At 45.1% G+C, this 26,742-nt stretch overlaps 4 protein-coding genes across 5 annotated transcripts; 2 read left to right on the forward strand and 2 right to left on the reverse strand.

Annotated features, from left to right (window-relative positions):
* The first annotated feature begins 833 nt into the window (after positions 1-833).
* Root (ciliary rootlet coiled-coil, rootletin) lies at positions 834-19,865 on the forward strand. Of its 2 annotated transcripts, none has more exons than XM_017160381.3 (10): positions 834-897; positions 8,934-9,428; positions 10,799-12,085; positions 13,031-13,182; positions 13,245-14,621; positions 15,550-15,725; positions 15,782-17,775; positions 18,617-19,042; positions 19,104-19,279; positions 19,347-19,865. In XM_017160381.3, exons 2-10 carry the CDS (start codon positions 8,934-8,936, stop codon positions 19,408-19,410), a joined length of 6,147 nt encoding a protein of 2,048 aa, XP_017015870.2. In that variant the 5' UTR covers positions 834-897; the 3' UTR covers positions 19,411-19,865. The 2 variants fall into 2 exon arrangements, with proteins under 2 accessions (XP_017015870.2, XP_070072278.1); XM_070216177.1 differs by lacking the exon at positions 834-897 and adding an exon at positions 7,144-7,184.
* Positions 1,141-3,237, reverse strand: LOC108070068 (uncharacterized). The gene has a single exon (XM_017160385.3). It carries the CDS (start codon positions 3,133-3,135, stop codon positions 1,486-1,488), a length of 1,650 nt encoding a protein of 549 aa, XP_017015874.2. The 5' UTR covers positions 3,136-3,237; the 3' UTR covers positions 1,141-1,485.
* GatB (glutamyl-tRNA(Gln) amidotransferase subunit B, mitochondrial) lies at positions 19,738-22,054 on the reverse strand. Its single transcript, XM_017160386.3, has 8 exons — positions 21,785-22,054; positions 21,582-21,726; positions 21,411-21,524; positions 21,038-21,353; positions 20,558-20,982; positions 20,355-20,491; positions 20,172-20,295; positions 19,738-20,110 (listed from the first exon to the last, which is right to left on the reverse strand). The coding sequence occupies exons 1-8, from the start codon at positions 21,844-21,846 to the stop codon at positions 19,883-19,885; spliced, it is 1,551 nt and encodes a 516-aa protein (XP_017015875.2). The 5' UTR covers positions 21,847-22,054; the 3' UTR covers positions 19,738-19,882.
* Positions 21,966-26,594, forward strand: Tsc1 (tuberous sclerosis 1 protein hamartin). The gene is made up of 7 exons (XM_017160384.3): positions 21,966-22,079; positions 22,170-22,404; positions 22,459-22,715; positions 22,772-25,052; positions 25,110-25,267; positions 25,715-25,844; positions 25,899-26,594. The coding sequence occupies exons 2-7, from the start codon at positions 22,311-22,313 to the stop codon at positions 26,288-26,290; spliced, it is 3,312 nt and encodes a 1,103-aa protein (XP_017015873.2). The 5' UTR covers positions 21,966-22,079; positions 22,170-22,310; the 3' UTR covers positions 26,291-26,594.
* Positions 26,595-26,742: the final 148 nt, after the last annotated feature.

A 26,742-nucleotide genomic window follows, 5' to 3' on the forward strand; every position in this document is an offset into this window, starting at 1 on the left:
TAAACTACCTCTACATTTTAATGTTTTTTTCATGTTATTAAGAAAAGCATTGGTCTCTCATATAAACATAACTAAATGTGAGTAATACTTTTCGTCATTGCACTTATCTTCATGGGCGAAAATTTCATCAGACATTATGCAAATATAGTCAACAGCTTCTACGTTTGCATTAAATAATTAAGTAATTTAATTTTGTATATATTAATTTGTATTTTTTTTTTTTAATTTAGAAATGTCTCCTTTATCTCAACGTTAAAAATTATTAATTATATTCAGATTCCTGATTATTTAGCTACTAAAATAACCAATTAGAATTAATTTATTTTAATATAACCAAGTTCTTATTATCACGCTTGAATGATAAAGAAAAACGCCTTTCTACCCCATAAATTATGCAAATAATTTTAAATTTCTTCTTTGGCTTTGCGGAGCAGTGCTGTCCACCCTCATAAATGCACTGCGTTGGCCCATTGATAAGGATAATGGAAATGGCTCAGTTACCGCCAACCAACCGCAATTAAGCTGACCCAAAGCCGTTGCCTGGTAACCCGAGGCGTCCACAACAACTGGAAACGTGGCCAAAACCACCACCTTCGATAATTCAGGCACCACCGAAGGACCAAGGACAAACCCTTGCAACCCGCCAGGTCAGTTGAGTTCGTCCATGTAAACAAAGAACAACGGGAGAGTGACTAAAAAGTAACAATATTCAGCCAGATGCAGCTAACAAATGCTATACTAAATTAAATGGGTAAATAAAGTGTATAAAGACAAACCCTTGCCAACCGTCAGGTCATTAAAATGGATCCAAGTAACTACTAAAAACTTAAAAGTGGCTAAAAAGTGACTAAATACTCAATAAAATACATCAAACAAATGCTATACTAAATTAAATGGGTAAATAAAATATAACTTTACCTGCTTAGTTTATAATATAAACAAAATTAATAAATTGAACGATATAAGATGCAGTGAAATAAATCAAAATATTCAAAGAAATAAAAAGAATATCGGACTAATATACCTTATAAATATTTTTAAGGATCGGAATTAATCTATTGCGTTTTTGAAGCCCCAAATGCGTCGCAAGTGCCTGAAAAACAAAACACGCACAAGTAAAAAATTAAGTCAAATGGGCAATTAAAATATAAATATTATTTATTATACAGTATAGTATGGTATATGGTATAAATTCTATATTCTAGCAAGTGCATGTGCATGTGGTGTGCGTGTGTGTGTGTGTGTGCGGTACATGTTTTTTTAACGTGCCTAATCTTCTTTAGATGGATGTTGAACCCCATTGGCGTAAACAAAAAAAAAGAAATAGTATAGAATGCGAAAAGTATACATATATGCTATATAGATTTCTATATATTCCACATATATTATTGATCAGTCTGTGTAATCTCTCTCGCTGGCGTAACGCCTGATGCCAAGATCCCGATGGTTTCAGTAGCTTCAGTAGCTCAGCTCCAGATCCTCCGTTCAATGAACCGGCACCGTGATGCGTGGCGATAAACTTTTGGTTGTCGTGCCGCTGTTGCGATTCCGTCGCTGCAAAAACAGCTTGACGTTCTCTAAAGGCAACTGGAAGTGATAGTAGGCACAATAGGGCAGTGGATCCCAGTAGGCAAAGAGAGCCTCCCGCTTGTCCAGCGCCGTCTTCGAGGTGCTCCTCTCCAGCGCCGACCAGCTCCAGTTGGGCAGCTCGTCCTCGGGGAGTCCCCTTCTATGGATGCACTTCATCGCGCGGCAAAGCAACTGGGCATGCGATCTATTATGGCATATATAGGGCAGGGCCACGCCCAGTCGGCTGCCGAGCGGTACAAACTGACCCCCGTGGGCGGGACTCTTGACCAGCCGGAAGGATATGTGTCCATTTACGGGCCTCTGGAATCGCACCTTGGCGAAAAAGGATCGCAACCATAGTTCTATCTGCGCCTCATCATCTCGAGGCACAGGGATTAGGTTCTTTGTGTGATGCTCCACCCGGCAACTTACATTGGCCACCACCCGCGAATCCTTGACCGTCGTGCAGGTCACATAGTGATGATAGCCCGGCTGATCCCTGACCACCAACCAGGGTTGCCTGTCGCTAATCTCATGCTGGTTCAGTTTCAATTCCGCCCTCCTATTGGGCAATATGTACTTGTGCCGCTCCAGGACTCCCTGCATCCCAGCGGCCATCAGGATGTTCCGATAGCTGCCCACAAAGCCGCTCTCGTAGATCTGCTGAAGCTGCCGGGGAGCAGTTAAAACCACATGGGCAGGCAAAGCCATCTGTTGCTGTTCGCAGCGCTGGAAGAGCTGCAGGCAGTCGTCCAGCTGGAGGGTCTCCTGTACTCCTGGGATAAAGCTGGCGCAGCCCAAAACCTCCAAATGCGGCCTGGCCAGGGAATCATAGTAAGCGGGACTGGTGGCACAAACGGGTATATAAACCGAGGGTCGCTCCTTCTTCACAATGTGACACAAGGCGGCTATGTACTGATCGGGATTACTAGAAGTGGGCCTCGGCACCACATAGAACTTATCCACCGCCGTTGAAAACCTGGCCAATCCAAACAGACCCTCAAATTCAAAGACCACCACTCGAGCACCGGATCCATAGAAGTTCCTGGCCAAATGAAGCGTCTGTATGGTGCTGCCGCAACTGAGGAGTATGGTCTTCTGCCGCTGCACTGCACCCAGTTCCTCCTCGCCACTCAGTAGCCACTTGACCAGGGCAATGGGCACTCTCAAGAGTTTCCAGAAGATCCAGAGCAGCGCCGAAAGCCAGAAGCTAGGTGCCGCAATGGACAAGGGTATATAGAGCACATATCTCAGGATGGTAAGAACCAATCTCATCAGCAATTGGGGTCCAAAGAGCAGCACTCGAGTTCCCAGATTCGCTTGCAGAGGCGTCTGCGTCTGGAATTGACTCCTAAGAAGACTCCCATCCGCAGTTCTCTGCCTTCTCAGGGTCACAAAATGTTTATGGGGCGTCTGCGAGTCCTTATCCTCCTCCTCCTCCGACTGACTGGGATGCTCCGGTATCAAATCCAGCGAGTTGATCCGCCGGAACTTGGAGCGCGAGGCCTGACGCAGCTGGCGGGCGTGCTCCTGGCGCAACAGCAGGTCGTCCAGGGTCTGGGACATCTTCACTCGCGATTCGCGTATTCCGTACTATATTATATTATCTCCGTATTCTTCCGTAATCTTCGATTATCGCTGCCGTGCTGCTGCTGGCAAAATCCGAACTGTGACTAAAGCGCGTTTTAAATAGGAGCTATACTTTAAACCTATGGGATGCAGTCGCGCCGAGCGTTGATAACCCACCCCAGACACATGTCCATCGCCTGGGATCAACCGAATGCGAGTCCAATCCCTGTCTATACCTATGCACTGCTAGAAAAGTGTGAGAAAACTCCTCGAAATAATCGTTATGATAAGGTATGTCTTTATCGCACTACTGATTGGTTTAATTGCACTACTTTTATTGGCACTGGAAATAGACTTTGGCGACAGGCACTCATATTTTTTAAGAACTTATAAATAGCACTATCAGGCTCAGACACTACGAAACCTTAAGGTTTAAAGTACAGACATGTTTCCTAATAGTGACCTTAAATTCGATGACTTGCAGTTCATTCTGGTAGGTCAGTAATTTTCTTGTCTATGCTGGTGGGCTTATCAAAAAATATGGTATGGTTGCCATGCTGGAACTCAAGGTATCAAGAAAAGTAAATTATAATAATTAAGTTGGTATTATGATTGGATTTATTTGGGGTTTCTTTTAAAAACAATACCTTTTTCGAGTAAATTTCTAGACTATATCATATGGGCACTTCCAAAAAAAAGTCCACCAAGCCAAAAACCTTGAAACTTGAATAAAACATATTTCCACATGATTTTGCCCCGATATTAGTTTCTAATTAGTTGGATACTGAGCTTAACTACAAATTTGGAGTATAGTTTGATTATTTTTATGACAAACCCCACCAATATACGCAAAAATCAGTTTTTGGCTATTTTTTTGTTATTTTTTTGACCTGTCTTCTGTTGTAAATTTATCCTATAGGAATGCTAATATGTGACATTTTTCTGTACTGAATGCTTCATTCACATGCTAAACTATTAAGTTAAAAGCAAAACATCCAGCAATTGAGAGATAGAGGTCAAGAAATCCGCTTTACAAAACAGTCGGAAAAAATGTCCCGAGCGACATGTCCCGAGCGAATGTGGTTGAAACTGCATAAAAAAAAAACGGCAAAGAATTTTTGAGTAAAACCAAAAGCATTTCACAGCGACATATTTGAACAACATTCTAAAAAAAATCGCATTCAAATATTCCATCAGAATTTGCTAATTTCTGGTGTTGTATGAACTTCCCCGAAATCCACTTCTATTTTTGTCCCGAGCGAATACGGCAGTTTTTTACCGATATCTTAAAAACTAAATGTGGTACAAAATCAAGATTTTTACCAAAAATAGAGCTTGGGAAGAGTGAAAAGAAAAGCCCATAATTAAAATTAAAATCCATTGTTTTACAATTTTTTTTCAACTTTAAAGGTGTGCAAATGTCCCGAGCGACATTTTGGAAGTGCCCATATATTTTATTAAAATACATTGGTTTTCTACATTTTATAGTGATACCCTTAACAAATCAAGATTAGTTGGATAGATAGTGATTATAAATCACCGCTGATGTAATAAAAGATGATGAAACTCTCTCAGTGTAGCGGTAATTATAAATGATCAGCCGAACAGTGTGTGTGAACGTGATGTTTATTGTCGCCAACTCTCGGGATGATCTATACGCTCTCCTCCGTTCGTCGCTGATCTTTGGCGATGATCGGGTATAAATCATCGCCAGAGATTGAAGGTTCCATCCCAGTGGCGCCCGTTGTCAAGAGAGGGGAAATCTCCCCGAGAACCGAAGATCTTTTCGCCAGAGTTCGGAAAAAAGCTCGATCGATCCATGGTGGAACTATACAAGGTGGTCTCGTCGCGAGAGCTGCCCTCTTTTGAGGACGTTATTTGTGTCAGTCTCTATTTAGCTATCTCATTCTATCGCCTAAGAGAGACAGAGAGGTAAACATATTTAACGTCCTCAGCAGAGCTGACGAGACCACCTTGTATTGTTCCACCATGGATCGATCGATCGCATTGCAATGCAGGTTCCCGGCAGATCAGATCCAGATTTGTGGTCAATGGGACTTTGCTCTGGCCACACACACACACACACACTCGCAAGGTATTCAATCCCATTTCTGGTGATAAGGGGGCTCTACTATATGAACCCGATAGCCCGGGCAAACTTATGCTTGGAAATAATCTCACACCTACACATAGTATAGACCTTATGGCATCGGGCCGAGATTAACTGAAACGACTGGAAACTGAAAGTGAAGCAAACAAACACCTTAATGGCGAATGCATAACCAATCTTCGGACTTTGAGAGTCTACACAGTACACATAGTGGTCGCGAGTCTGACTTCTGATTTCTGTATTTCGACATCTGTACACGAGTTTAATGGAAATAATAGAAATAATAATTCTGTGTACCTGGCACTTTGATATCTCCCCAAGGTCGCTTTTCAGGTTCAAAACGCCTGCTGATAAGGCTGCTCGAATTCAATATATTTAAATTCAGCTCTCGGCATTTTTTCTGGCATTTTTTCGTCGTCGTCGCTTAGCCATAGAAATAGCTGTCTCACCTATGTACTACCTACACTTTATTTATATGGCGTTGCGGTGTGGGTTGCATGAGTATGCAGTTCTCTGATATGAACGATGGCGATAACCCCGAAAGTCCTCAATCGCAATAGAATTCGCAACCTGTGCCAGGAAACATTTTGACATTTGCCTTTAGCGGGGCATTACGTGGATGGAGATAATGCAAAACAGATTCGCACATTTTGGGTTTGTAAAGTGGGAGACTTAAGATGGGTTATGAAATACCACATCATACTATACTATGGGATATACTATAAAATTCTGTATTTTTTGTTGGCAATAAATCTTACAAATGTTAAGGGGAATGTTGTAAAAAAACCTTTTAAAAATCCTAATAATATTTCCTTTAGTAGTATTTTAACAGATCTTTCTCTCCTTCAAGAGTTATGACAATTTATTTGAAATAGTTCTTAAAATAAAAATGAAGAAATATTGTATGATCTTGTATTTTTATAAAACTGTAGAATTTTTCAAATTATTTTATAGATCATCTTTTTATTGTGGAACCTTTAAAAGTAACCATTTTTTTTTAAGCTAGTAATAACTATTTTTGTCCTCTTTGGCCTGGCAAATGTTTAGCATAATAACCGTATCCAAGGGTTCAACTATTCATAGAATCTCATTTATATTCACCGCAAATAAATCAAGAAAAGGGTTAATCGCATCGACAGGGTCTACCGTACATTCTCAATTTATTACCCCGCTAGTTGACTTATTAAAAGCAGTTAGGCATGAAGCATGTGACTAGGAAAGGACTAACCACCCACCACCCATAGTTAGAGAATATGCAGCTATACCTTTAGCTATATACCCCATCGATATATCGCCCCGATTTGACCGACCGCATTCGGAATATGCTTCGAGACACGATTTGCATTTGTTGCTCGCTCGCACGCCAAACATAATTGTGAGCTCCTCTTTCCGTAATCAATTGCGGTTGCCGGTGGTAACCAGGAATTTGTTAATTCAATGTTTACTCTGCCCCCATGGAAGTTGTAGTCCCCAGACGAAGCAGACCCTAATGGCGGTTAGTTCGAAAAGGGAATCCTCAGTTCTTCCTCCTTGCGAAAAGTTTCCTGGCCGCTCAGTTGGCTTAGTTCCGCGGGCCCAGACAGTTCGATTCCTATTCGTATTCCCAGGCCCAAAACCAACCAGTTAGTTAGGCCCTCAGTCTGATTAACTTTCCCTCCCGAGGAGCTTTGGTTGCGTTAGTGCTTCCGCATTCCGCAAATTTGTGTCAATTGCCACCAGGCAGGACACGTTGGGAAACGCAAAGGAGGCCTCGAGCCCCAGGATTCCGTGATAACTTGATGAGTATTCAATTGGAGCTCAATCAGTTAACAACAGTGTCTAGTGCGCGCTCTTAATTTGGACTAAAAATAAAACGAAATAAAGGAAAGTGCTTGAAAACCTGAAATAAAGGATTTAAGTGGGATTATACGGCAGCCATATAAATTGCCAGTGAGATGTAAGTTTTAGATTGCTGTTAAAATAATCCAACCAAATAAACTTCAAACTTAAAATAAGAAATGAGGCAATGCTTAAAAAAAGCATATTGAATCTGAAATAAAAGCCTCTAACTGACATATAATTTGAAAAAGGAAACACGGTAAATTTTACTAAATAAATTAAAAGTAGATTTTTTAATGGATTAAGTTTTTTCAAATTTAATTCAATTAAGTTTACCATGTTAAAAAACAAACAGAATTCTTTATACTTTTTTTTTCAAATATTTTTCAAAGCTATAACTCAAAATATTCCTAAAATAATATAATAATCTCTAAATGGGTCTTTGAATAAAGATTAGCTTTGGAATATTAATATAGTAATCTTTTTTTTATCCCTAAAAATTTTGTTTCTTTCCTATTGAAGTCATCTTTAGCCTAGTCTCACCAATTGATTGATTCTCAATTCTATTCCGATCCCCCACTCTCCTCATATAAACGAGAATTACGACCTCCATTTGACTGAGCCCCCGGTGATAGTAAATCAGGAACTAAAATAGAAAGTACAAGATTGCATGCCAAATCATAGTCGCACTATCAAGGATATTATTATTATATTTTTATGGTTTGCATAAGCAGAAATGGCGATGGGTGGGATTGGGTGGACATGGACAGCATAAGGAGCTCAAAATTAGAAGACGCATTCGTGTCAAAGGAAGTTTCAACAACGGCGGAAATGTTGTTTATTAAATAAATACGAGGACAAGGGAATTATTATGACTTTGGGGGGAGGAGTTGGAAGTTGGATTCGAGGAGCATGGGGGTGGTAAACACAAACACTTGCTGTCCTGGTGACAGACTGTGCAATGCGTGTCGTCCGCGGGCCCAAAAACAATTTCCTCAAGTGGGCCCCCAAAAATATCATTCGAAAGTATGGACGTAGCTGAAAGAAATCCAGCCATTTCGACTGGGGATCCTTGGATCCTTGGACGATAATGAACAGAGGGCGCTGAGCTTGTTTATTTGCGAGGGAACATACATATAACTCGGTGCAGCTGTCATGACGACTGACTCCAGGCCCGGAACAAGTTAATAAATCAATTTGGACTAACTTATCGAGTCGCTCTGAAGCGTAGGCGAGGCGCCAAAGTTTTGGCCAGAAAGTTTCCGCTTCATATTGCCTATATATACCCCTTTGCATTTGACCGAAAGGGTTGATTGATTTTTAGGGAATTTAAATATAAATTTATTATTATACGCATTTGTTAAAGGATTTTAGAAATGAACAAAATTAATAGTTTTTTAAACTAATTTTTAAATTATAATATCTTAATCATTTTAAAAAAATTTACTGTCTTAATGAAAAAAAAAATAAGAAGAAAATATAAAAAAAAAACATAAAAAAAAAAAAATTAAAAATAAATATACTTAATTTTGCCCCATTAATTGTCTAAAAATAAAATATATTCTTTTAAGCATACATTTTAAATAATAATTACCATAAAAAAAATATAAAAATAAATATACTTAATTTTGCCCCATTAATTGTCTTTAAAATATATTCTTTTAAGCATATATTAATATATTATGCATATATTTTAAATAATTTTCAATTTTTAAAATTGATTTATAGGGTAACACCTAGTTGTAAGACCAAACTTTCAAACTTTTACGTGATTCTATGCTGTTGCACGCAATGCCGACCGCAAAACAGCAATTTCATCGAAAGTAGCGAACCGAACTCACTGCCTTTTTCGTAACTCCTCCTACAGATGCAGGCGTATCGCGATAACTTCAAGCAAACGCCCTGCCCATCGGCCGTCGACCTTCAGGCGGCGGGAGCACCCCACCCACCCACTTCGGCCGCCTCCCGGCTGCCCTTCTCGCGCAGCCAGCGTGGGCGTGACCCCTCGGCCAGTGCCGCCTCCGTTTCCGCCTCCGCCGCCGGCGCCCTAACGCCCAGGATGATGAGCCCAGGTCCGCCGGGCGGAGGAGGAGGAGGTGGAGGAGATCCATCGGCCCTGCTGCGTCAGAATCAGGAGCTGCGCCAACGGCTGGCCGACGAGTCGCATAGCTATCGACGCCGCCTGGACACCTACAAGCAGGCGCAGCACAACCAAGCCAATTTGGTCACCCGGCTGCAGTCGAAGATCCAGCAGTATCGGCAGAGATGCAGCGACCTGGAGGACCGCATGCACGAGACCATCAAGCCAACGGTGGGAACGGGACCCAAGTTGACCACGGGTCCAACCACCAGTCAGGTGTTGGTAAGTACAGAGAAAAATATTTTTTATTGGAAAATATTTTGTAAAAAAAAATATACCTTTTAAATTAAAAACTTCCCACTTTTAAAAGATTTTTGATATTTAAATGTTCCTATTTTATATTATTTTATTTTAAACTACTTGTTATTAAAAGACTAAAGCTCATCTTAGTTTTATAAACTTTGCTAACAAACTTTCCATTTTTAATGCGTTTTGATATTAAAATGTTTTTTTTTATTCTTTAAATCTGCCTACTGAGATATAATTTACTTGATATAAAAGAAACTGTAAGACCCTCTTTATACCCTTGCAGAGGGTATTATGATTTCAGTCAGAAGTTTGCAACGCAGTGAAGGAGACATTTTCGACCCCATAAAGTATATATATTCTTGATCAGCATCACAAGACGAGTCGATCTAGCCATGTCCGTCTGTCCGTCTGTCCGTCCGTCTGTCCGTCCGTCTGTCCGTCCGTTTCTACCCAAACTAGTCTCTCAGTTTTAAAGCTATCGGGATGAAACTTTCGTAAAAGTCGTATTTCTATTGCAGGTAGTATATATGTCGGAACCAACCGGATATCTTATAGCTCCCATAAGAAGGATCAAAAAAAAAAACGAAAAAAATTCTAGCTCCGGTGTTTTTTGAAATTTTACCTTCTACTCTTGGAAATATTTTTTTTTATATATTTCTGAATTTCGGCTTTTTTGTTTTTTAAATCGGATCACTATATCATATAGCTGCCATAGGAACGGTCGAAAAATTAAATGGAAATTAATGGGAAAAAAATTATATCTTTGTTGGTTTTTATTACATTCCCTTCTACTCTGGGATATGACTATTTTGAATTATTTCCGAATTTCGATTTTAATTTTTAAAAGATCGAACTACTATATCATATAGCTGTGATAGAAACGATCGAAAAATTAATGTGAAATAATAAGAAATTTAACATTTTTGCATTTACATTTTGGTATATAAGCTTCGGCTTGCCGAAGCTAGCTTCCTTTCTTGTTTAGTTATGAGTTTTATAAACTTTGCTACCGTAGATTAATAAATAAAAAAACTTTCCATTTTTAAAAGATGTTTTTTATTTTTTTTTTGATTGTTTTAAGCTACCGAATGGCTCTTAAATAAATATTAAATGATTCTTATGACTGGAGGACACGTTGCGTATGAGTAATACATTGTTTGTTCAGTTTAATCTATACAAGTTTTTATTTATTGAATATAATTTGGGGGTCATAGGCTAATGTGATTGCAATTATTTAAAGTTATTTAAAGTTGCTACAAGTAAAAAAAAAATTATTTCTTTCGATGTTAATCCATCCAAATATTAGAATCACTCCATATATTTTATTTATTATTTTATTTTAGTGCTCCACCTCGTTGACCCTGGGCCAGAGCAGTTTGCCCTGCAGCTCCTCGCTGGACTCGCCGCCGCCCAGCTGCAGTCGCGACTATGTCCACGACGACGTCCTGGTCGCCGGAGGCGGCGGCGGCGGAGCAGCTGAACTGTGCCGCAAACTGGAGGAGGAGCACCAGCGCTGCGAGCAGATCCTGGCCCAGAATGGAGCCCTTCGCCAGCAGCTGGAGGAGTCGAATCGCACCAACGAGGCGCTGACCAATGATCTCCAAAAACTGACCAATGATTGGGCGGGACTGAGGGATGAACTGCTGATCAAGGAGGACGAGTTCAAGGAGGAGGAGCAGGCCTTCAAGGATTACTACAACAGCGAGCACAACAGGCTGTTGAAAATGTGGCGAGAAGTGGTCTCTGTGAAGCGATCCTTCAAGGAAATGCAGACGGCCATGAAGGCGGAGGTGGCCAAGATGGGTCAGGAGATCAGCTGTGTGGGCAAGGACATCAGTGGCTCCAATGCCACGGTGGCCTTTGCCCATCAGCAGGCCAAAAGGGCGGCGGATGAGGAACTCAAGCAATCGCAGCGCAGCAATGATGAGCTACAGAACCAACTAGCCACTTTGAAGGTTCAGTACGAGAGTGCCCGTCACGAGATTATGGAGCGCGATCAGCGACTTCTGGAGCTGATGAATCAGCTCAAGAAACTCGAGGATCGCTGTGCCCAGGCGGAATCCCAAGCTGCTCTGGCCAGTCGTTATAGCGACGAGATCGAGCGACTGAACAATTCGATGAGGGAAATTGCGCAGGCCGTTGTTCAAGATGCCGAGATCGCAGATCGCGAGGCAGACGCCGAGGTCACCGGCGGGGTCATGCAGCACATGCATCTCTCACGTGATGCCGCCTCCGTGGCGGGAGGAGGAACTGGAGGAGGTGCAGGGAGCACCGCTGGTGGGAAATCCCCGAGACGCAACTCAACACGCGCCTCACAGGCCTTCGCCGAGGGCACCATCTCAGCCGTCCAGGCGGCCCTACACAAATACCAACTGGCCCTCCATGATATGCAAGTAAAATTCCAGAACACCAGCGAATCCCTGCGCACCACCAAGTCGCAGCTGGAGACCAGCGAGGGCACCAAGCAGCTGCTCACCACCAAGATGCAGCAGCTCACCGAGAAGCTGGACAGCAGCAACTCCAAGCTGTCGGAACTCCTGCAGGAGCGGGAGAGTCTGCAGCGCGGCCTGGACGATGTGCGCACCCAGAAACAGCAGTCCGAGATGGGCAGAGCCGATATCAATAGTGCGGTAAGTGGATATAACCAGATAGGTACAATTAAAGGATACTGGAATAAAGAGATCTATTTTTATAAGGAAAAGCCCAGATAATGGAATTTGAATTATATTCAACTTAAGAGATATTTACCTGAACCTTTTATAATATAAATTTATAATACATCTGGATATATATATTTGGGGTTGTATAAAAAGAATGTTAGGTATATCTTAGGGATCTAAACGATCTTAAAATAGGAAAGTCCAAATAAAGTTGTCTTCTTAAAAGATATATTCCTGAATCGTTTATATTATACATGATCCATCATTTTCTCTTTTGGGTTTTATAAAAAGAATGTTAAGTATATCTCCTGGAATTAAGGGATGTTAAGAAGGGAAAGTCAAGATAAAGTATTCTTAATTATAATCAATTTAGTCTTCCTAAAAGATATTTCCTTGAACACCGTATTATTTATAATATAGACTTCATATACGATCCATTATTTTCCCTTTCGGGGTGGTTTAAAAACAATCTTACCTATATCTCCCGAAATAATAGGTCTAGACAACTTAATGGAATTTCTTAATTAACAAAAGATCGTCTGGTTTTTTTCCAAGTGTGGATGTCAAGGCAGATTGGGGGCGGATGGGTGATAACTCGATTAGTCTCTGTCTGAGTCTGATTACGCCGTAGATTGAATATTTATGTATATTAATATTCCAACTCAAATCCGGGGTGAAGAGCCATGTCTGCGATGAGTTACAAATTATGGCTGCGAAGATTGCAGTTGCAGCCGGCGTGTGAGTAGGAATGGGAAGCAAGGGGCTAAGTTCATCAGCACCGGGATCTCTATCTCGTATCTCTAAATGGGTTGGTCGGGACTCGGAATAATACTAGGAAGTATAGATTTTCTAGACAAATATTATTATGAAACATATTTTATTCCTATCTTTAATTTTAATTATCCCATCTTTTAGTTTGAGAACCTGAGCGGTGACTATGAGAAACTTCAGCTGAACTGTGGAAAACTGCAGAAGCGCATCGATTCCATGGAGGAGGACAAAAAAGCGGTGGAGCTAGAAATCCAGCGAATTCTTAAGGACAAGAATATCACCGAGTTGAATTTGAGGTAAAATTTAACGATACCATTTGAAAAGAGAATCCTATAAAATCTAATTAAAATCCCAACAGATCCGAGGAAGATCGCAGCAGTCGCCTGAGGGAGGAGACCATCTCCCTGCGCGAGGAGCTCAACCGGGTGAGCCTGAACCGTGATCTCCTCGAGCAGCAGCGCATCGAGTCCGATAACCTGATCAATCTGCTCGAGAAGCAAAAGTCCGATCTGGAGTACGACCTGGATAAGCTTCTCTTAGAGAAGTGCGATCTGCAGGAGAAGCACGAAAAGCTGTCAAACAACAGTTGCTCCACCAGCGATGAGCTGAAGAGCGTCCAAAATTGCCTCCAGGAGACGCAGGAGGAGCGCAAGAAGCTGCGACTTCAGTCGGCGGATCAGTCCAATGAAATTGGAGAACTCAAGAAGGAACTGGCGGTGCTGGACAAGGCGCGTCTTGAACTGGAAACGGACAATCTATCCGCAGGCGAGAAGCTCAAGTGCCTGCAGCTGGAGAAGGAGAAGATCCTGCAGGATTTGGCCTGCGTCACCAGGGATCGTGGTGATATCCACAACCAACTGACGGCCATGTGCCGCAAGAAGGAGGCTTTAAATGAGGAACTGATGAGGACTCGCCAGCGTTTGGAGCAGACCACCGAAACGAATAGTCGGTTGAATAGGAATCTGGAGGAGATGGTGAAGGATGTGGAGGAGAAGCAGGTGGTCATCGATTTGCACGAGAAGGACACGCATCGATTGAACGAACTCCTGGCCGCTTTGCGTTCGGAGAAGGAGTCCCTGGAATCGGTGCTCTTCGATACGAATACCTCACTGGAGGCCACCGAGGAGCGACGCAGCCAGTTGGAACGGGATCTTCAGGAGGCTTTGGTGCGCGAGGAGTCGCTCAAGAATCACGTGGCCCGCTTGCAAAAGGATCTGGAGCAATGCCAGCGGAAGGCCCAGGAGACCAAGACGCAGTTGCTCAATGCCGCACGGGCGGCCGAGAGTGATTTCAACCAGAAGATAGCCAATCTTCAAGCCTGCGCCGAGGATGCGGCCAAGCGACATGGCGAGGAAATCCTCCAGCTGCGAAATGCCCTCGAGAAGCGAATGCAACAGGCTTTGCAGGCATTGCAAACGGCCAAGGATGATGAGATCGAGAAGTTGCAGGAGCGTCTGGCCACTTTGCAGGCTCATCTGGAGAGTCTGGTTCAACAGCATGAGGAGGCACTGATCCGCGCTGAAAGCGAGAAGCAGCAGGCCCTCTTGATTGCCCACCGGGACAAGCAGGCGGTGGCCGAGCGGCTGGAAGCCGTTTCCCGGGATCTCAAGACCGAACAGGAGTCCCTGGATCGCAGCAGACGCGAGGCCAACGCCAGGGATGAGAAGCAACGGGCGGCGATTGCCCAGCTCAAGGACGAGATGGTGCACATGCGCACCAAGGAGGAGGAGCACAAGTTAGTATTTTGGTTCTTAGTTAGTCTACAAACTAGAGCCATGATTCAACAATTATTCTAAATTATTATTCTGAAGAATTCTACAAACTAGACCCACAATCAACAATGATTCTAAACATTTTCTGAAGAATTCGCGGTTTCTTAATTTATTAATCATTCACTTCTGAAGAATTTGCGGTTTTTATATACTTGCCTTTTAATATTTGAGGTAGAAAATATTGCTTCGCTTATGTAAGCTCACAATATTTAAAATTCCAATCATCTCTGAATAATTTGATATTTGAATCATCTTTTAGTGATTCGAAACGTGTAGAAATCGATACAATGGATTCTTTATTTTAATATTTCTTGTTTTAAAAATATTTCCCTTCTAAAGAATTTGCGGTTTTTATATCCTTGCCTTGGGGCCACTAATAAAAATATTTAAGATAGAAAATATTGCTTCGTTTATGTAAGCTTAAATGATCTAAAATTCGATCCATCTCTGAATGATTTGAAATTCGAATCATATTTTAATGATTCGAAACGTGTAGAAATCGATACAATGGATTCTTTATTTTAATATTTCTTGTTTTGAAAATATTTCCCTTCGAAAGAATTCGCGGCTTTTATATTCTTGCCTTGGGCCACCAATTTAAATATTTAAGATGTTAAATATTGCATCGTTTATGTAAGCTCACATAATTTGACATTTTAATCATCTCTGAATGATTTGAAAAACGAATCATCTCTGAATGATTTGGAATTCGAATTATCTCTGAATGGTTTAAAATTCGAATCATCTCTGAATGATTTGAAATTGATACAATGGATTATCTATTTTAATATTTCTTAGTAAGAGGGGTGATCGAAACATACTGTTGATTTATTCAAGGCTTCACTTAATTGAAATACATATGTGTTTTCCCCTACTTAATATCTCCCATAGGATTAAGCTGGAGGAGTGCATCCGCAAGCAGGAGTTGCAGTTGAGTAGCATTCGGGAAGAGCGCGACACCCTGTGCCGTGTGAGTGAGGAGCTGAAGATGGAGATTCGTCTGAAGGAGGACAAAATGGAGGGCACCAACAACGAGCTGCAGGATGCACTGCGCAAGTCCAAGGAGGGTGAGTACTAGGCCACTGAATCCTCACTAGAAATTCTCTAAAAATTCCTTATTCAGGCGAAGGTTTCATTGACAGTCTGCGCAAGGAGCTAACAGACTGTCGCCGCCAACTGGCGGACAGCAACATCGAGCGGGACAAGTACTCCGGCAGCAACAAGGAGCTGCGCGACCATGTGAAGCGCGTGGAGAGCGCCAAGCGGGAGCAGGCACGCGCCATCGAGGAGGCTCTGCAGAAGATCAGCAATCTGGAGGACACCAAGAACTCGCTGGAGAACGAACGCACCCGGCTGAGTACGATCCTCAAGGAGACGGAGAATCACTTTACGAAAACCACGCAGGATCTCAGTGCCACCAAGGCGCAGCTGCAGAAGGCCCAGGTGGAGTTTGCCCAGAAGGACGAGGGCGGCAAGGAGCTGCAGTGCAAGTTGGTGGCCGAGGTGGAGCTCAAGGAGCGGGCCCAGCAGGAGCTGTGCCAGATCAAGAAGCAGCTGTCCGATTTGGAGGCCAATCTGTGCGCCACCCGCCAGGAATTGGGCAGGGCGAGGTGTCAGAACAACCAGGAGGAGCACCGTTTCCATGCGCGGGAGCAGGAGTTGGCCCAGCGACTGGAGGAGGGTCGTGGCCGGGAGAAGCGGCTGGAGGATCAGAAGCACAACCTGGAGGTCTGCCTGGCGGATGCCACGCAGCAGATTCAGGAGTTGAAGGCTCGACTAGGTGGAGCCGAAGGTCGGATTCGCGCCCTGGATGAGCAGCTGTCCTGCGTGGAGCTGCACAAGCGGGACACCGAACAGAAGCTCTCCTCGGTGGTTCACACGCTGCGCCGGATTGCCGGAATCCAAGTGGATGGCAGTGTGAATCTCTCCCATCGTTTGCTCAGTCCCTCGCGGAGATTCAGTCCATCGCGCAGTTGCGGGGACTACGACAACCGAAGCACTTCGCAGTGTCCCGACGGACCCATCGATGTGGATCCGGATCTGGTGAGGAAGGGTGTTCGCAATCTGATGCACCAAGTGGCCCAGTTGGAGCGCGAGAAGGATGACTACAAATCGCAGCTGGGAGCGGCCAAGAAGCAGCTCCAAGATGCCGCCGAGCAGCAACTCAAGTGCGATGCCAAGCTGGGCAAGCTGCAGGCCATGCTGCGGAATCTGCAGGAGGAGAAGAGCAATCTGGAGACGGACCGCAAGATGAAGCTGTCGGCCATTCAGGCGCTGGAGGAGAAGCTCAAGCACCGCAACGATGAGTGCCAGATGTTAAGGGAACGTTTGGCCCAAACGGAGATGCAATTGGCGGCCACGTCGGAGGAGAACGGGCAGAACGAGGAGCGGCTGGAGAAGAGCCGACAGCAGTGCGCCAAGCTGGACAACGAGAAGCGGCAGCTGCAGGAGGAACTGGCCAAGGTGGAGGGCAGGGCCAGCAAACTGGATCTGCAGCGTGTGGCCATGGAGGGCGATCTAACCAGGCTGCAAATGGCGCTGCAGGAGAAGGACTGCAGCATCCGTCAGATGGCCGAGCGGCTAGAGAATCAAAATCGGGCACTCACCCAACTGGAGGATCGCTGCACTGCTCTCAAGACCACCGTGGATCAGCTGAAGGAGCGCCTCCAAAAGTCCGCCGTCAGTGAAACGCAACTGCGGGGTGAGTTAAAAACCCTGCAGAAGGAGCTCTCCGAACAGGGTCACTGCTCGCAGGCCAACGAGGATAAGCTGAAGCTGGTCCAGAAGTCGCTGCAGACCGCGGAGAACGAGAAGCGCATCCTCACCGAGCGACTGGACAGCGCACAGACCAATCTCAACGAGCTGCGTCGCAGCCAGCAGGCCCAATTGGATGGCAATCAGCGGTTGCAGGAGCAGGTCACCGATCTGGAGGTTCAGCGATCGGCTCTGGAGTCCCAGCTGCGCATCGCCAAGTGGAATCAGGAGAGCGGCGGCGGCGGCGACAAGGGGCTGACCAATGGCAACGGAGGCGGCAATGGCGAGGATGAGCTCAGCAGGCAGCTGAAGTCTTCCCAGCGGGAGAAGTCCGAGCTGCGCAGTAAATTGCAGACACTACAGGTGGGAAGAAATATTAATTAGTTAATTATCACAAATTTTACAATAGCAAAAGCTTTAAAATCAACTGTAGACAACACTGCGTATGAGTGATTATTGTTCTAATTTGAACCTCACACGCGGCTTCTAATTATTTTAGGAATTAATGTGATTTTTTTAGATTTTTATGGCAATTTGTTTTGGGTGAAATTGGCTAATAACCGTTTTTTATAGGTCCTATTTTATAGTAAATATTAAGACTATAAATTTAGTATACGTAGTGTTGCCTAAGATCTTTTTAACACTTTCTTCTTAGTTTCTAATTCTTTGTGGCTTTCAATCTAATCAATAATACAATTTAAGACTATAAATTAAGTATACGTAGTGTTGTTTAAGTTTTTTTTTAACACTTTCTTCTTAGTTTCTTATTCTTTATGGCTTTCAATCTTATCATTTACTCAATATTTTTTCCACTGCGTATGAGGGATAAATTTTAGGACTATAAATTAAGTATACGTAGTGTTGCCCAAGATCTTTTTAACACTTTCTTCTTATTTACTAATTCTTTATGGCTTTCAATCTAATCAATTACTCAATATGTTTTCCACTGCGTATGAGTGATAAATTTTAAGACTATAAATTAAGTATACGTAGTGTTGCCTGAGAATTCTCTTAAAACTTTCTCCATAGTTTCTAATTCTTTAAGGCTTTCAAAGTAATTAATAACTAAATATTTTTTCCACTGCGTGGGGGTGATAAATATTATGAATATAAATTAAGTAAACGTAATTTGTCTGTAAATACTTTCTCCATAGTTTCTTATTCTTAATGGCTTCTAATCATTTACTCAACCTTTTTTCCTTAGGACAAAGTCAAGCAATTGGAATGCGAACGGAAGAGCAAGTTCTCCGGCGGAAACGCCTACGATCGTGCCGAAAAGTCCAACTCCTATTACGGTGGAGCTGCAGATTCCGGGGAGTTTGACTCGAATCGCTACGATGTGGGAGGTGGTAATGCCGGCGGCGGAGGAAACTCCTTCAACTGCGGATTGGATCACAGTGTGATCGAGCAGGAGACCCGCGATCTGCGACTCAAGGTGCGTCGCCTGGAGACGCTGCTGGCCGAGAAGGAGTCCGAGTTGGCGCGTTGCAAGGCGCGTATGAATGACAGCGCCAAGTGCACGGATGGCTTGGACGGGGATCGCTATCGCAGTGCCCAGATGCACGCCGAGAAGCTACTCGATGCCAGGGAACAGTCGCACCGACAGCAGGTTCTTCGCCTGGAGAATCAGGTGGGTTATCTTCACAGATTCTGGAGGGTAATACAAAAAATAAGTAACTTGTATTTGATAGATATCCATGCTGCGCGAGCAGTTGGCTCAGGAGGCCAAGCGACGGCAACAGTATATTCTGCGCAGCTCAAAGGCCAACAGGGAAATGCAGCACTTGAGGAGCACCCTTGGGGATTCCCTGCGCAATGTTTCCCAGCACCCGGTGGATGCCCATCTCTTGGAGAGCGAGAGTCGTCGGTGAGTCTGGAGAGGGTTTAAAAATCATTAAATATTAGTAATTAATATAACAAATACTTACTTGCAGTCTCGATTCGGCCGTTTCGATGAGCCTGCCTCCCTCGACCTGCCGGGACTATGATCGCGACTAGAGCGATGTGAACTAGAGATTTGGTTAAACTTTATCCCGCCAAAAAGACCTAACGCTCACTGCCATTTGCATTTATTTAGAAGAGGCTTCCTTCCTTCGTTTGCCTTAGTACAATCCTAGCTGTTCATTGTCTGCCCTGTTAGACAATCGAATATAGTGCGTTCCATCCAGTCGCATTCGGATGCCATCCTTTCATCTACACACAACTAACAACTATGCATTAAAGGGTCACGAGTTCCGATTCTCCCTGAGCGAGGGAGAACACCGAACCATAACTAACACGACAATTTACATCATTTGCATTTACATATTGGCCAGAACACCGAACTAGTCAGCACGAAACAAAGCAACAACTATATTTAATCCTTAGCCTATCTAAACCTATATACAGTGCGGTTTGTCGACTGCATGTTTTATAAAATATATACAAGAGAAACACACTCCTAATGAACACAACTATCTTAGGTGAGTTCTTAATTTTTGGTGGGTTTTAGAAGCTTTTCCAGGCACTGTACTACCAGCTTCATGTTGGCCTTTTGGGCGGATAGCTTAGCCACTTCGCCCACAATGGCGAACAAAGCTTTGGCCTTGCCCTTTTGGTATTGCTGAACTGCCTTGGGCTGGTTGCTAATGGCCTGCTGGCAAAGACTCTCGATCTCCTCTGGTTTGCTAATCTGCTGCAGGTTGTGCAGTTCAATGAGCTGGGAAAAGAAAGAAAATGGGAATTAAGTTCTGAATATTAAATAGTTTCAAAGGAATTACCTCACTACTCTTGGAGTTGGGATTATTGTGTAGCAGTTCAATTAGCTGTCGTGCTGCTTGAAGATTAATCTGCTCAGTGTGTAGGTTCTGTAATATATCCTTCAAATCATCAGCCTTTACGGAGCTGTAATAAGAAAAATCATAAGAGATCACTTAGTTTATATTATTTTAATAAGATATTACCAATCTTCTACATCCAAATTTAACTTATTGCAGTAGGTCAGCAAATCGTTGATAAGAAAATTGTATATAACTTTCTTTGGCAATTCATTTAAACTACGACTGATGCTGGTAAAATGATCCAGCAGTATAGGTTCGTTCTGGAGTAAAATTAGGAAGTGTTATTAATGAAAGAAGGTAAACAGAATGAAGAACTAAATACCCACCACTAAAATAATGGCAGTTTCCGCATTCAGATTGTACTGCTCCATTAGACGCTGCCTGGTGTCCTCGGGTAATTCGGGAATTTCCTCGCTCAGAGCAGCCACCGAAAGCAGATCCTCTGTAGACTTTGAGCCCGGCCTGAGGTTAACATGAAGAGGTGGTAGATTCGGCTCCGGCATGAATCTGTAATCCTGCAGCACTTCTTTGTCACGCATGGCCACTGTTCGCCGGTTTTCCGCATCCCAGTTGCGAGTCTCATTGGTAATCACTCCGCCATTGGCCACAGTTTCCAACTGTCTGTTTATTTCATAGGTAATTGCCTGGGAAATGCTGCGAACTGAGCCAATATTTTTGACTTCGGTGCGTACGCCCAAGGGATCGCCTTCCTGGTGAATGGATATGTTGGCATCCACACGCAGAGCTCCCTCTAACGGTCGAAAATTTAGATTTTAAGATGAAAAGATAGTTTAGAATAGACATACCCTCCATTTTACAGCTGCAGGTCTGAAGACGTCTTAGTATGAGCATTAGTTCCTTGACCAGAGAGGCCGCCTCTTCACCCGTTTCCAGATCTGGGGCAAAAACAAGCTCCATCAGTGGGAGACCAGCACGATTGAGATCAACTAAGCTCCTCTTTAGATAGTCATCGTGCAGGGATTTTCCACTGTCCTGTTCCAATTGCAATTGGAGAAGTTTGGCTGTTTTGTAGTAGACTTTTTTGCCTGGTGTTATTACTGGAAAAGTCATCTTTCCATCATTCGCTAGAGCAGCTCGCTGCTGGGTGATTTGGTAGCCATTCTGGGGAGGATTATCAGGTTAGTTTGGTGTTTTACAGGGTATTTTACCCCTTCTTACTGGCAAATCCGCGTAGAAGTAATGCTTGCGGTCAAACATAGACACCTCATTCACCCGACAGCCAAGAGCCAGTGATGTTTTAATGCCGGATTCCACACACTTCCTGTTGAGCACCTGAAAAGAGGTATTACAAGTAATGGGGTCATCTTAACTGTAAGATTCCCTTCTCACCGGCAAAGTGCCCGGTATGGAGGCATCAAAGTAGGCCACGGAGGAGTTTAAAGGTGCTCCAAAGGATGTTCCACTGCCGGAAAAAAGCTTGGATGCACTGGATATCTGTGCATGGACCTCCAAGCCCACTACGCTTTTCCATTTCCTAAAATAAACCTAGTGTTAAACAATAGCCATAAGTATTTTTTAAAATATTAACATACCTCTTAGGAACATTGGCCAACCTGGGTTGCGTTGCAAGTCTTCTTATAATTGAGTAATGCATTTTATTAAATTAACTATCTTTTTTATTATTATTACCGGATTACCGGAAAGAACGGCAAAAAAGTTGCGCCAAAACAGCTGATGTTGTTTTGATTGCGGCCAGTGCTGCCAGACTTTCGCCGATTGGCTTCCAATCGATTGGCTGGCGATAACAGCGCAAGAGAAATATCACAAAAAAATAACCTTTTTCATTTTTCTTCGACAAAAATGTAAAAAACTATGAGTTTAGCAGAGGTAAGCATGGCTATAGGTAGCCCAAAACCGAATCTATAGAGTGACGAATCGCATGGCACCGAAATTCAATGCCGAACGCTTCCTCTCCAGTTGACAGCGACCAAGACGAGAAAAAGCACACGCAGCTCTGCCAAAGAAAACCACGACGACGAGTGAGTGGAGTAGAAGGAAGGACCAGGAGCGGAGTAGCAGGAGTAGCAGGAGCAGCGGGCGGAAAAATCAATTGCAGCCATGGTGATAGAGAAGATCATCGGCGACCTGGAGTCCAACATGACGCTGGAGAACGAGGAGGCCAAGCGCAAGCTGGTGGAGCTGCTGACCCAGAGTGAGTCTTTCCAAATCCACATATTCCATATCTACCACTTCCCTCCCCTTCCAGACAAGGAGCAGTGGGTGGTGCAGTTCATGCTGGACTACTTCTTCAAGACCGGATCTCAGCGCATTCTGGAGGTGCTGGTCAAGGCACAGGCGCCGCACGACGGCTTCATCTTCGACCGGCTGGACGACTGCCTGAAGCAGTCCCAGCACCGCGTGCAGAGCCTCCAGGTGTTCTGCTTCATCGTGCGCCACCATCCCACCTGGCTGTACAAGATCGAGAAGCACCGGCTGATCAAGAGCGTGTTTAAGCTGCTCACTGTGAGTTATATATATAGTTATATATTCCACTCTATATCCTATTCCTCTCCCCGCAGCACGAGAAGGAGATTGTGCCGCTGATGAGCGCCCTGCTGTGCATCATCACCCTGCTGCCGATCATCCCCAACTCGGTGCCCAATTTCCTGAACGATCTGTTCGAGGTCTTTGGACACTTGGCCTCGTGGAAGCTGCAAAATAGCGCCAAGATGCCGGACGAGAAGCTCGTCCACCTGCAGTTGGGTCTGCAAATGCTGTTTCACCGCCTGTATGGAATGTATCCCTGCAGCTTTATGGCGTATCTAGTGGACTTTATCAAGCGGGGCAACGGCGGAGGGATATTTCAGCACACAATAAAGCCGCTTTTGGACACGGTGAGAGTTCATCCTATGCTGCTGACTGCGACTCCCGAGACCGAGGTGAACAATACGCGCTGGAAGGAGATGGAGCCGCATGACGTGGTCATGGAGTGCGCCAATCTATCGCTGCCCGTCCTTTTGACCGAGGCGAGCAACGAGGACGGCAGCTATGCGTATCCCATGACCCCGGGCTACAGTCGCATGACCTCGAACACCTCGAACACGGACTACAGCTACCAGCTGAGGGAGTTGCAGCAGTCGAGGAATGTCTACGCCCGCTTTGATTCGTCTGGCGGGGAACTGGGTCCCATCTGGAGTCCGCACAACGAGATAGCCTCTACGAGTAGCGCCATTCCGCTGACGCCCACCACTTCGTTTATTCTGCCCCTGCAGCCGGCAATGAATTCCCAGCTAATGGTGGGCATGACGGGCTCCTCGCCACCTGAGGCAGCTGTGGAGGCCACGCCGGAGACGACGCCTTTAAAAGATTTAAGGGACATCAAGCAGCCGGGCCGAGCGGTCAACTCCCATGCAGTGAGAGCTATTTTCGCAGCCAGCCAGCCTTCTTCTCCGATGCGCAAGGAGCAGCAGAGTCAGTTCAGCTTCCCGGATGTCAGTCGCGAGGCGGAGGAGAGCAGTCAGTCCTTTCTGGAAGTCACCCGGGTGACGACCACCTACGAGCGGCGCCTGCAACAGGTCATGCAGGACAGGCAAAACGCCACCTTTCCCAGCAGCATGCCGGAAATCGGAAACTCGGAACTCGCTGCCGTCTATCCACCGGTCAGCCAGCAGGAGTTCCCCGCCGTTTGCGGCGAGTGCAACGAGACGGAGAGGAGCCTGTGCAGCGTGGGAGGCCTGCACATGCCCACCAGTCGCTCTATGCATCAGCTGGCCAAGAAGCGTCGCAATCGCATGGCCAGTTATAGTGGCAATGACAGCTGCGCGGACAGCAGAAGCTCCGCGGCCAAGAAGGCCAACTGGAGCGTGGAGAGCGCGGAGAATCCAATGCGAAGGACCAAGTCCTGTTCCGCGTTGGCCGGAATGCGGCAGCAGCAGATGGAAGAAAACGACGACGAGGCCGATTGTCCAGGGGGACAGAGACAGCAGAGATCGGAGCAAAAGACTGGCAGTCGGCTGCAGAGGAGCGGCCGCATTCTGGCCATTTCGGCGCCCAAGGAGCCGGCCAGAAGCTGCGCCCATGCCGCCACCCAGACGGTCGAGGGAGTGGACAGTGCGCCGGCGCAGTACGAGAATTGGCTGATTGAACTGCTGCTGGAGTGCAAGGAGCAGCGGAATAACTACGAGCGAAGCCTTCTCTACCCGCAGGACATCCTGGATGAGTACATCAAGCATGCGATCAAGGCGAATGAGACCTTCGACGCCGAGCAGGGCCAACTGATGTGCCTGCAGCTGGAGTACGAGAGCTACAGGCGGTCCATACACGCGGAGCGCAATCGAAGGCTCATGGGAAGGAGCAGGGACAAGCGCAGCCTGGAAATGGAGCGGGATCGGTTGAGGGAGCAGCTCAAGAACTTCGATGCGAAGAACAAGGATCTGGCTGGGAAGATGGATCAGGCTATAAGGTTGGCCAATGAGAGACAAACCCTTCACCAGGAGGAACTCAGCGAGATGAGGTCCAAGTACCAGCACGAGCTAGAGGAGAAGAAGTGCCTGCGGCAGGCCAACGATGACCTGCAGACGCGACTCACCAGCGAGGTGGCGCGCCACAAGGAGATGAACTACGAACTGGAGTCGCTGCGCGGTCAGGTCTTCAGTTTGGGCACCGAACTGCAGCACACGCAGCAGCAGGCGGACATGGGACTGCAGTGCAAGCAGGAGCTGGCGCGCCTGGAGGCCGAGTTCATCATCATGGGCGAGGTGCAGGTGCGTTGCCGCGACCGCCTGGCCGAGATCGACAACTTCAGGGCCCGCGACGAGGAGCTGCAGATGCTGCACGAGAGCAGCCAGCTGGAACTGAAGGGTTTGTATATTGTTTGTATTTTAAGATTGTTTAATTAATACTTGTTTGTTTATTTAGAACTGAGGCACTGCCTGGACGAGAAGACATCACAGCTGGAGAGCATGAAGCACAAGATCAGCGACCTGCAGGCCCAGCTGGTCAACAGCGAGAAGGCCATGACGGAGCAGAAGCGACTTCTCAGCACGGTCAAGGATGAGTACGAGGAAAAGTTCAAGGTAAGGGCTACAGTCTGCTAAAAATTAAATGGAGGAAATGGGATTTTATAACTATCTGTCCGTCCGTATGAACGCTGAGATCTCGGAAACTACAAAAGCTAGAAAGTTGGGATTACCAACACATATTCTTGGGCTTGCTAAGCAGCGCAAGTTTATTTCAGCCGAGCGCCACGCCTCCTCTAACGCCCACAAACGATTTTTAAATGTGTCTGGCAATCACACCTTTTAAGATTTTAAAAATGTGTAAATGCAATTTTATAGTGTTTATAAATACCTATCGAAATGTAGAAGAAATTTTTCAAATCGGACCAATCGTTAAAAAGTTATGCCCGATCAAAGTGGAATATCTCCATCTCCCACGCACTCCCTTTAGCTGAGTAACGGGTATTTAATAGGTTATATTCACCTTTACAATATATTTATCATAAAATACACTCATTCCTGCAGTCCGTGAACAAGAAATACGACGTGCAGAAGAAGATTATCATGCAGATGGAGGAGAAGCTGATGATGATGATGGCGCAGCCGCAGGGGATAGCAGGTCACAACACCTGCTCCCCTGACACGGACAGAACTGGTGAGTGGGCGACAGCTTCTCCTGAATCCCTAGCTAATGATGACTCCCACACAGACATTGCTTCCTCCATTGAGCGCAACTCACCGCTGTCCACTTCGCTGGCCTCCAGCGAGAGTCTTTCGGCCAGTCTGCGCTCCACGGAGCTGAAGAACCTGCAGCAGCTGGTGGACACACCCTCGATGCCCGAGGTGCTGAGCAGCCTGGCCGCCGGCGCCCAGTTCGAGGACGGAGTGCGTCTGCCGGCCGTGGATTTGGCCACCTCGGCCAGCACCGCCAGTGCCATCAACATCGTGCCGCACGCCTTGGACCTGCCGTCGACCTCCGGCGGCATCAGCGGTCACCCAACGCTCACCCACCCACATCCGCACCCGCATCTCCACCTGCAGCAGCAGCAGCAGGAGCAACTGCAGCAGGAGCAGCTGGCGCAGTTTGTAAAAAAGAACTAGCTTTCCTTTCCTTTTGCTAAACAAATGTCTTTTTGGGGTAAAGCCAGCTACAAACAGAAAATCAAGAAAAAAAACGTTATCGGTTCTTCATATTTTTTCATATTCAGTTCAAAACTGTAACTAAGGTTTAATAAATCGCTGACTCCACGCAATAATTATAAAGGTTATACAAAATATTAATGTTTGAAATTTTAACTTGTTTAGCACATTGCAATTTGTTGTAAAAAAAAATGGTTTTGATACGAGGCAATAAGTAAGGCGCGCATTCACATTATAATAAACATTTAATTAAGATTCAGCAAGCATAAAATATGAGTTTTAATTGAGTTAACTTAAAAGTTACTGCAGTTATATAACAAGCGCCAAACTTTTGAATTTTTTGGCCAAGTGCAAACAAAAACGTAAACAAACCGCGCGGCATTGCCAGCTGAGAGAAATTTTACCAGAGTGGC

Source organism: Drosophila takahashii, chromosome 3R (assembly GCF_030179915.1).
Source record: "Drosophila takahashii strain IR98-3 E-12201 chromosome 3R, DtakHiC1v2, whole genome shotgun sequence".
Lineage (NCBI taxonomy): Eukaryota > Metazoa > Arthropoda > Insecta > Diptera > Drosophilidae > Drosophila > Drosophila takahashii.

What these genes read in the sequence shown, in the direction of transcription:
- LOC108070068 (XM_017160385.3), bottom strand. Translation starts at nt 3,135, where the DNA reads ATGTCCCAGACCCTGGACGACCTGCTGTTGCGCCAGGAGCACGCCCGC.
- Tsc1 (XM_017160384.3), top strand. Translation starts at nt 22,311, where the DNA reads ATGGTGATAGAGAAGATCATCGGCGACCTGGAGTCCAACATGACGCTG. An exon ending in AGTACGAGGAAAAGTTCAAG is followed by an intron (nt 25,268 to 25,714) that starts GTAAGGGCTACA and finishes TCATTCCTGCAG; the next exon opens with TCCGTGAACAAGAAATACGA. An exon ending in CCCTGACACGGACAGAACTG is followed by an intron (nt 25,845 to 25,898) that starts GTGAGTGGGCGA and finishes ACTCCCACACAG; the next exon opens with ACATTGCTTCCTCCATTGAG.
- GatB (XM_017160386.3), bottom strand. Translation starts at nt 21,846, where the DNA reads ATGCATTACTCAATTATAAGAAGACTTGCAACGCAACCCAGGTTGGCC. An exon ending in CCATACCGGGCACTTTGCCG is followed by an intron (nt 21,525 to 21,581) that starts GTGAGAAGGGAA and finishes ACCTCTTTTCAG; the next exon opens with GTGCTCAACAGGAAGTGTGT. An exon ending in CTGCAGCTGTAAAATGGAGG is followed by an intron (nt 20,983 to 21,037) that starts GTATGTCTATTC and finishes TTCGACCGTTAG; the next exon opens with AGGGAGCTCTGCGTGTGGAT.
- Root (XM_017160381.3), top strand. Translation starts at nt 8,934, where the DNA reads ATGCAGGCGTATCGCGATAACTTCAAGCAAACGCCCTGCCCATCGGCC. An exon ending in ATCACCGAGTTGAATTTGAG is followed by an intron (nt 13,183 to 13,244) that starts GTAAAATTTAAC and finishes AAATCCCAACAG; the next exon opens with ATCCGAGGAAGATCGCAGCA. An exon ending in ACTGCGCAAGTCCAAGGAGG is followed by an intron (nt 15,726 to 15,781) that starts GTGAGTACTAGG and finishes TTCCTTATTCAG; the next exon opens with GCGAAGGTTTCATTGACAGT.